The sequence below is a fragment of the Vombatus ursinus genome, unplaced genomic scaffold, assembly GCF_900497805.2.
Source record: "Vombatus ursinus unplaced genomic scaffold, bare-nosed wombat genome assembly UNPS02014779.1, whole genome shotgun sequence".
Lineage (NCBI taxonomy): Eukaryota > Metazoa > Chordata > Mammalia > Diprotodontia > Vombatidae > Vombatus > Vombatus ursinus.
The window spans coordinates 32,602,480-32,613,256 of NW_020954557.1; the positions used below are offsets into that span (position 1 = coordinate 32,602,480).

At 35.3% G+C, this 10,777-nt stretch overlaps 1 protein-coding gene across 1 annotated transcript in view; it reads left to right on the top strand.

The window, feature by feature from the left end:
* The window catches only part of PDE1A (phosphodiesterase 1A), a 342,826-nt gene extending 333,863 nt beyond the window's left edge, over positions 1-8,963 (top strand). Inside the window, exons 14-15 of the mRNA XM_027866099.1 lie at positions 3,044-3,166; positions 5,673-8,963. Of these exons, the coding sequence (XP_027721900.1) occupies positions 3,044-3,123 (80 nt within the window). The 3' untranslated portion in view covers positions 3,124-3,166; positions 5,673-8,963. The remainder of the gene's footprint in view (positions 1-3,043; positions 3,167-5,672) is intronic.
* The last annotated feature ends 1,814 nt before the right edge of the window (positions 8,964-10,777 follow it).

Below are 10,777 nucleotides of genomic sequence, written 5' to 3' on the forward strand. Positions count from 1 at the left end.
TAGCTATAGAATGAAAAGTATTCACATACTTTTGCATAAAAGCACATGTGTATATATAATTATGTATATGTATTTATTTATATACACATTATTGTCATCAAAATAACTATCCCTAAAGGATCATGATCCTTCTTTTTTTTTTCCTAATGAATATTTGATGGTATTTTAGATAAAGTGCCTTCTGCTATTACTGCTTTGGACCATCTGTATGCCATTAGAGACTAATTGCTAATATTTACATAGCAATTTTAAAGAGGCATTATATCCATTATCTCATTTGGTCCTCCTAATAGCTTTGTTGGTTGGTTAGTTGTTGTCCTTCATTCTTGAAGAGGACCAAAATGACATCACTATGTTGGGGTTAAGGTACATTGCGCCCAACTCTGGCTAATCAGGCTCTCCCATAGTTTGGGCACAAATAGTCCATATGACCGTTTGGGAGGGAGATGTCTCTTTATTTGTGAATCTCATGGGTTTTTTTGGAGCTACTGCAATTCTGTTTTGCTCATAGAGCACAGTGCCTTCTTTGACATGGGCGTGGCATGCTGGGCGGTACTGTGCCAGTGTCTCCTGTATCATACAGTTGATTCCAAAGTTCTTAAGTGGAAGAAAATAGAGAAAAATAGTTTTGTATAGTAGAGATGAAGTGATTTGGTCAGTGTCATTCAGCTAGCAAGTGGCATAAGCAGAATGTTAACCCAAGTCCTCTGCCTCCAAACTTACTGCTCTTCCCATTGGCCCATGCTGGGAAACAGATAGGTGACAGACAGATAGACAGACAGACAGATAGATAGACAGGCACAGACAGACAGATAGACAGATATAAAGTAAGCAGCTATTAATCATTGACTATGTGCAGAAGTTTGTGCTAAAGTATAGAGAAAATAAATCTAAGCAAGCAAGACAGTCTCTATTCTCAAATAGTGTATTTTTTTTTTCTTAATGGGGAAAGATGCATACAGAGGAGCTGGAAAGGGAGGGAGGGAATTGAGGGCACAAGTCAAAGAGACTGTAGAAAGTGGCTTAGTGGTCTGGTTCCAGGTAATATAAGGGAAAGGGTTCATTCATCAGAGTCAGGGTGTGGGAGAGTGTAGACCCCGGTCAGACTTCAAATTTCCAGATGGTCAGAGAGTAGAACGATGAGGAGAATAGTTTTTGTAAATGCATAAGAATATGCTTCCCCTCTTCTCTACTATCATCCCTTTTACACAAGTCTACCTTGTAATAGTATAGTGCCTAAGACAAACAGACATCTACTCCTTTTAGTGGTAATAGCTGATGCTTTCATTTTTTTTTACTTGAAGGATGAGAATGATGGAGGTTCATATATATAATAGTATAATAATATACTATTATATGGCATAAACCTGAAATCTTCCAGCAATGTAGCTGGAAGTGGGGTATGATATTAGATGCATAGACATGTACATATATCTACATATTTCTTTTGTTTTATATACTCATACATCAATATAAACACAAAAATAGAGAGGCAGATATAATTTGACTTCTTTTTGATTGTGGTCCTAAAAGACTTTGGTAATTTTTTTAAATGAATATCTATTTACTTTTCATTATCGTAACCCCATAGTACCATTATAAATCTTAAGGTCAATTTATGAAGCAAGACCTAAAGATGGACAGACCACCAACAATACTATTCCTCAAGTTTTCATTTTTTAAACTAATTTTGTTGAATGAAAGTATTTAACAAGCAATTATTATGTACCAAGTACTATGCTGAGGCTGAGAGAAGCAAATAGAAAAAAAGAAGACAGTCCTTGCCCTGAAGGAGATTACATTCTGCTAGGAGAAGACAACACATTTAGGAGAATGATGGCCAGGGAATTATTTTTGGTCAGGAAAGTTACAGGAACAGTGAGGGAAGCCAGTGGACAGTCATTGACATGCCTTCTCGCATCTCTGAAAGTCTTTTTGAACAGAACAGAAATTCACAGATCTTGTTTTCATAAACTTTATAATAGATTGCTTTTTGTCCTTCCTAAACAATAGTGTGTTATATTCCTTGGTAGTACTTACTTTATCTTACATTTATCTCTTACCATTTCTGTCTTAATTTCTTTTACCATGGATAAAAATTCTTGATATCTCCGATTTCCTCATTGTACACATCGAAATAGGATCATTCATAGAATCATAGGTTTGGGGCTAGAAGGCAACTTAGAAACCATATCATTCAAACTCCTCATTTTATAACTAAGAAAACCAAGGCCCGTATAGGTTAAGTAACTGACCCAAGGTCATTCTGATATTAAATAGCAGAACCAGGATCCATTCCTAAGTCCTCTTATTTACTAGACAATGGGTTTCCATTGGCTAATTCTTTTCAAACCAAGCAAAAATTCTGGACTAGAAAACAGAGTATGGGAGATGTAAATAATATAGTCCTTAGACTTTTTTTATGTCACATTTGGTTCTTTGTTATTCTGTTTCTCTTCATTTTCCTTGATTCATAAACCTATATCTCCCTATCAGGTATTTATATCATCTTTTTAGGTCACAAATCTTCTTCAAGGCCTTTTAAAAATTTTATGGCCTTGAAAAATTACATGAGCTGAGTGCTTATAAATTCCACTCAATTTTGTTTAGCCATATACAGTATTCTTTAAACATAATCTGATCTCTTAAATTCATTTATCTTAAATCCACAGGAATTACAATGGAACATGGAGAAACAGAAGTAATCCTGGGATTTGCTTATGTCTCTTCAGTTTAACGTTTTTTCCCCTGCAGAAAAGGGACTGAAGACAGAAGCTATCTGTGATATTTAATATGTGTTTAAACCTGCCTTCTTTTTCCTTTTTGTGTTCATAGTTTGTATTTTTGTAGCTTTTGAAGTATTATAAAAATTACTATAACTTTTTAAGTTTTAGTTTATTCAATGAAGGTTAAATGCCTGATGATCTTGGAGAAATGTGCTGTGAAGTCCCGTAAACAATGTATACAATCTGCCAAATTTGATAACTGCCTCTTCACCTGCTTACTCAGTCTTCCCAATAACTTGTCTCTTTTTTTCCTTCAGGTGAGCCTGAGCTTCGTAAGAACTCAGAAGAGGTAATAAATACCGCAGAAGAAAAATGTGATGTGATTCACCACCAGTAGGTTTGAGACATCTTAAAGGCTTCTGATATATTGCAAATGAGAGGTAATTCCATTTTTAATAGTCTTGAAACATAATCCCAAAGAGTATATAGTTTATAATAATGATATTTATATGAGTTATTTTATTTGAATATTCTATTAGAATATTCTCCCTTAAAGGTTCTTATGTAACTTTTATTAGCAATCTTATAAAAGAAAACATTCATAACTGCATACCTCTTCTGGGTCACTGACTGTTTTATTCATACCTGAAATCAATAGCCAAGATTTTAAGATCTAAATGAAAAGCAAAGTAAATATTGCAGACTGCTGTTGTTACCATAATGACAGAGTGAGAAAATAGTGAAGGAACAAGAGCTTGTGGATGCATTCTATAGAAACAATAACTACCAATTAAAATGAAGAGCTATGACTTTTTCCCCCAACTCAATGCCACAAACTATAATTAATGTGTAGGGGCATCCTGCATATATTGTGATCATTTCTAAAGACCACTACTCAACTTTTGGCAGGAGGTATTCTCCCCTTCATGGCTTTCTTAAAGTAGTGTTAGGTTAGCAGAATTTTCATCAGGAAATTCAACTGTAGGCTTTAGAGTGTTTTGATTTGAACCCAATAAAGGCAGCTAGTTTCACAGACCAAGCAAGCAAGCAATAAATGCTGAAGATTCAAAGAAAGGCATTTGATATATATATATATATACACACACACATATATATATATATGTATGTATGTATGTATGTATATTTTAATAGGGGAGACGTGATAATAGATAAATATAAAATACATGTAGAATAGACAAATTGTTGTATTCTTTAGGATCATTTTGAAAGAGTTTAGGCTATATAACATGGCCCTGTGTTCTAATGGAATCCCTCAGCTAGTTCATGCTTCCAATATCCATGTTCCTTTAATTCAATTACATTGTTCTGTTCCATTTTCAGAATAGTAATAGCCAACTTCAAATATGCTACTGGGATCAATGATCATTGGTTTTGTTTCTATAGCTTCTCGGTCACGAATGGCATTTGCATTTTTCACTATCAGATCGTTGAATTTTAGAGCTAGAAGAGATGTTAATACTCATATATTCCAACTCCCTCATTTTATGGATAATTGAATTTAAGTCCAGAGCAGAAGTGACTTGTTTAAAGTCACACAGGGAGGAAGTATTTGAGTGGAAATTTAGGCCCAGGTCTTCTGACTTTAAATCCAGCATTCTTTTCTCCTCCATCAAACATACTATCCTTTTTCATACTGCTATAAAATTACACACTAGAAAAATCTACCTTCTTCCACAAATGGACTTAATTTGTCAGTTAGAAAGAACATTTTTAAAAATGTAAGCATTAATCCTCAACTCTGTAAAATCCTATCTCCTATCTTCTTTCTCTAGTTCAGTGAGAAGGTATGAATTTTTTTTTCATTGAGTGATGTAACATCAAGTTAGTGTCATAAAATATACAATATCTTCTTGTGATTTTAATGAGTAATGGAAGAAGAGGGAACAGTTGTATATATGTGCTCAAGTGACTTCAAAAGGTGGATGAGACATTATTTGATATTAATTTCCAAAGTTTGAAAATAAACTAAGCAAAGTATAGTACAAGATGGTGGTTATATTAAATTTTTGAATAATTAGCTTCTCAAATGTTTCTTTTTAAATTTTGTAGCATTTATATTTCTGAAGTTAGTAAAGCTTATAACAGCACTAAGACTTTGGGGATACCTGGTACTTAAAAGTTCTGTAAACTATTGTACAGGTGAATGATATGACTAGCCACGTGCATTTATTAAGCACTTACTTTATACCAGGAACCATTCTAGGCATTGAATAAAAGTACTGTAATGTAAACACTTCACTAAGTTCACTAAAAACCTCTCAAAGGTTGTTGTGGTTTGAATACTTGTATCCATAGTTTCAAGTATACCTTGAAATGTCCTTGTCAAGCTATCCACCTGAGAACAATGTAGATTTAAAAGCTATCCCTCTCCTCCATGAAAAACTGGCAACAATACCTCATAGAACTGTCAGGAGGATATCCTTGCTCCTTGTATCAACCCTAGGCCACAGCCTCATATAGTTGTGGTGCGGTATATTGTTGTGGTTGTGGCTTGTGTTTTTAATCTCCTTTGAGCCCCATTGCAACCTTGTGAAAAAGATAGTAGAGATATTATTATTCTCCTTTTAACAAGACACAGGATTTAGACCTGGAAGGGAGCATAGATACTATATATTTCCCCTCACTAATTTTACTAGAAAATGGGTTGAGAAAAGCAAACCAATTCTCAGATTCCCAAGGTAGCAAACAACAGAACCAAAACTGGAACTCAAATCTTCGCTCTAAATCCAATGCTGTCTTATTAAAGGAAATTGTTGAAGTTTTACTCATTGTTTTCTTGAACTTGGCTATTTATAAGAGCTAAGCCACTGATGTCTCACATTTAAATCTATTTGTAAAAAGTGAATATTGACTTAACTACAAATGAGAGATAGTTATGGAATGATGAAATTATGATTCCTGGTTTTTATTTGGATTTTGTTTCAGGAAAATCAGACAGCACATTAATGTCCTAACTCCTCAAATGGCCAGAAGGCTCTACTCTAAACATATTCTTTGACCTTGCCCTTTTTAATGGATGATAATGGAAGAAAACAATGTTAAAAACATGGAACCCTGAGCTGGTAACTCAGGCCATTTCGATATTCTCAAGGTTTCAATAGTGTTTTCTCATTGTTGTTACTGTCATCGTGTCATCATTATTGTGTTTCCTCTACTGTTTGGCCTTCTTCAATCAAGCCAGAAAAAAAAAACAACTTTTTAGTCAAAAGTTGGATTACTTTTAAAATTTGCATTATTGAAAGCTATTCTAACTTAGCTGACTGTGAAATGTGTATAAGTATATGATGCATTCATTCATTCATTCATTTATTCTCTGATATACTGTTTTATGAAAAGTACTACAGCTGGCAATTTCTTTTTTTAAGCCTCATGGGAAAAAATTTATTTCTGCAGTCTTGTATGGCAGACCATTTAGATCATCCTTGTTGGACTTCTATCATTGTTTGGGAGCAAAGTTGGAAAACCTTAAAACTGAAATCAGCCATTTACGTCAGCAATGAATATACAATTGTATTGGGGCTACAAAGTAGTGGAAACTTCAACATGACAGAGCTTCTGAAAAAGTCAGTGGAACCTTTCTCTGAAACTGACTGGTCAACTGTAACTCATCATAATCATGTCTACGTTATCATCATTAAAATCTTAAGAGCATGTGGCATTGAGCTTGGTGATGTCAGTATCAGTCAAACACAAATCCTACCCTCCATAGGCTTATAGTCTCAAAGAGTAGTCTACAGTCATTGCTAACAGGAAACTTTGGAACTGAATCATGAACTTACCAGCTGGAGTCTTGGGCCTGGCACGTGGAGAAAAATATTGAACATCATTGATGGTCAAAAAAATTAAAGATGTATGTATGTAAAAAGAAAATGTATATTCAACAAATGCTGGTTGAAATGTACTACGTGGAATCCCAGATATGTATGTATATACACATATGTATGTACACATACATATACATATCTATTTCCCCTAATGCACTAATCAGAGAAGAACTTCCAGTCTTGTGGTGTCTTATTCATCTTCCTCAGTCTGTTCTCAGTGGTGTAATGCTGTGTGCATGTACAAGAACTTCCAGGCTGCTCCAAGACGAAGAATGTTTTTGTTGAGACCTGATAGAACGATTAGCTTGGATCAGACATTGTAAATTTTCATTGAGAATTTGAGGTGGACAAGAACTTCATGGGTTTGACTTGTCCATGTGTTTTGCAGAGCACAAAGATCTATTGAAAACATCACCAGAGTCACTATAGATTAAGAAATGAGCCAAATTGTCACATTAAAACTAAGGAGCTCTGTCTGTCTTTGGGCCTGCTTCCTTTCTGGTTTGTGCAATGTTAAGCAATATTTTTTTAAATGGATAAAACCCCAAGCTTGGAAATCAAGGTAGAGGGACTGTGCCATTTACAACTTGGATCACTTTTAATGTGTAAGCCATATCCAATATGCATATTTTGTATGCATAATTTTAATGTATGAAATATATTTGCATAAGACGTGTACAAAGTGCATTTTCATGTCTTGTGAATGAGGCCTTTAGTTTTTGTTTCGCCTCAGCCTTTGACACAGCATAGCTGTATAAGGAAATTGTATCATAGATGTTACAATGCACTTGATATTTTTATTTTAAGAGTAAAGATTGATCTATACTGATAGTGTTGAAGAGATTAATTCTGTATGTGTATCACGGCCACTTTGTATCTTTAAAAAATCCAAGTCTTGTTTTTCTTTATTTCCTTTCCTTTGTTCCTATTTTTTTCTTTCTTTTTTTTCCTTCTCCTTTCCTTGTTTTCCTTTTTTCTGTATAGGAAGAAAAATGTTATGATTGGTTCTTGATGTTAGTTTTAAGCTAGCTATTTATCAGGTAGAAAGAGACTGTGTCCACACTAAACTCATTTAAAATTTAGAATTTAATTGTTTGTAAAGCCTAATGTGCAAGGCTGTTCTTGGTGGCCTTTTAATAAAGCTTTAGATCCTCTCAAAATAAGAAGGGTGAAAAAACTGATTCTGAAATAATATAGGGAGTTTGACCACTCTGTTTCTTTATGAGTAATTTAAGCACTACTGGCTTTTATTACCAAAAACCAAACAAATACATCTGTATCAAATTCATCAGTTCCTCTCTCTTGCCTTTAACCAAAATTGTCCACTTATATTACCTTTCTGAATGACAGTGTTGCATAGTGGTTAGAGAGTTGGCCTCTGAACTAGGGAGATTTGGGTTCAAGTCCCATCTCTGACTGTGTCACCCTGGGTATTTAACCTCTTAGTCCTCTGGGTAACTCTCTAAGGCTATCAGTGGAAGAGAAAGTTCCAACCTTCATTAGTAGAGCAAATTTCCTTGCCAAAGAGCTTCTTATATGAATGAAATTATAAACAGCCCCTGCTTCCATGTTACCCTTCTAGGTACTGTGAGAGATTATCCTGAGGTAGTGTCCCATAGAAGGGTGATTCCACTTTTCTCACTTCTGTCATCTCTTTTGGACCACTTGATACACATTAAAAAAAAATTCCTTTTTCTATTGCTGGTTGAGACAATTTAAGAGATCCATTCAATCCAGATTTTCCCAGGACAGTGAATGCATCAGTGAAGGATGGGAGAATAACCAAGCCTACCCTGAGAGCAAAACTACTTATTCTCTGTGCTTCTGCCTACTGATCATACAGAAACTTGCCCCCATTCCCATACGCAGTTAGCTTATTGTGAGGAGACATCATTCAGACTATACTATCTTGTTGTACCTTGGACTCAATGTTTGCTGTTTAACAGAGCTCTCCTATAAAAATAGTGCACTTTGGGATCTAGCTAATAACTCTTTAATTTAATTTTTATCATGGTAACCTACTGCAATTGTGTTTTTACTATCTGTACTTGTCCATATTTCCTATTATAATATTGCTAAATAAATCATATTTGAGGAGAAGCATTGTGAACCATTTGTTGTCCAATGTAATTTAATTTATTGTGGACCATAGTTAGAAAGGGAAGCTGGCAGAAAAAATAACCAATTGCCCATACATTTGTGTTTTCTAAAGCATTATGATCAGCAAAGGTAAGGAGTATAAAACGGTAAATGCCCATAGGTTTTGGTTAAGTCATAGAACCACAGACTTAGAGAAGTATCAGAGTATATGAGAGACATTAGAGGTCATCTAGTTTAATCTACTCATTTTATAGTTATTCAAAATAATTTCCGGTACAGGGTTGGGGGTGGGGGTGGAAGCAGGAAGTGGCTGTATCTGGAGTAAAACACCCTGAATTAAAAATTTCAACCTCTGCTACACGGTCTCTGTGTGAATCTTGGTTGTCAGCCAGCCACCCTCATGCTCTATGGTGACACCTAGTGGTTATATAATATAGAAAATATTTCACGTCTGTATACATATACATGAATATATATACACATATTTATATACATATATGCAGAATATGTATATATATATATATATAATTTATTTAATCACACAGGTGGAATCACTATGTTGGCCAGATCATAACATTTCTGGCACTTGGGGCAAGCAGGAAAGAATGGGGGGAAAATACTGGGGTGGTGACTCAGACAGAGACTTCCTCTAAACCCAAAGCATGAGGGGCAGGGAGTGGTGTAAATGCACCTAAAAACTGACTGGTGTAGGTGAGAAAGACTTGATTCTCTTTCTGGGGAAGCCTCAGGTAGGAGAGGGAGGAGGGTAGGGTCTAGATGGGGAAGACCTCAGCTGTAGGACTAGGAGGCCTAAGGATCCCATTTTAGAAAGGAGACAGAACTTGTCTTTATCTTTGTTTGCAATCAAGGTACAGTATTCAGGCCTCTCTACTAAAGTACAATTATTCAAATCATTTCAAATTCCCCAGAGATGCTAGCCTGTAATAATAATAATAACTAATGTTTTCATTTATATTTATTGTTTGTTCTTTTTCAGAAATGCAGTCGTCTTATCTCTATGAATCAGAGTATGAGCTTGAAAACTCTATATTGACTAATTATAATATTTTTCAAAATATTTAACAGATGCATGAGTTTGGATAGCAAATTTTTGCTGTAAAATTAATTTCTTTCACATTTATTATCATGATTAAGACAAATGGCAATTTCTTCTTTTAGCTTTAACCTCCTTTAAAGTACTTTGGCATAAGAAATTCAATGTATATTATATTCATATTTATCAGATCTTATGCTCTTTCCCTACATAATCATAAAATCTACTTTCTAAACTTCCCTATTTCTGTGAAGGACCCTACAGGTTCACAACCTTGGTATTTATCCTCAACCTCTCACTTTTCCTCATTCCATGTATCCAGTCAGGTGCCATATCTTGTCATTTCTACCTCTGTGACATTTCATGTTTGTCCCCTCTTCTCTACTCATATGGCCACCATTCTATTTTAGGCCCTCATCTTGCCTGGATTCTTACTATAGCCTCCTAAACAGCCTCCACAGTTAAAACTTCTCACTCCAATTTATCTTCTACACAGTTATTGAAGCAATTTTCTAAAAGTGTTCATCTGACTATGTCATTCAGTAATATCTAATGGCTCCTTATTGCCTTCAGGATCAAATGTGAACACTCTCTCTTTGGTTCTGAAAGCCTTTCACAATCTGCCCCGCCCCCCCCCAACCTACCTTTCCAATTTCGTTATGCATTATTCCCCTTTCAGCACTCTCCAGTATAGACTAGATTTCTTGCTGTTCCTCCCACACAACATTCCATCTTTGGTCTCCGTACCTTTACACAGGCTATCACCTCTGCCTAGAATGTACTTTTTTCCTCCTCTTTATCTCTTAAAATTCCTTCTTTAAAACTCAGCTCAATACCACCTTCTGTTTCTGACTCCCCACCTAACTGTCACTGCACCCCACCACATCACCTGGCATCTATTTTATTTATGGCAGTGAATGCCAGAGGATGAAGGGAAATAGGTACAGGGAGCCCTTCCTCACTCCCCAAGACTGTTATACCCCAGCCCAGATTCCACTAGGATCTACTCTTCCCACCAACTTTACTGTCAACATTTTCTTCCCCTTTTCCCT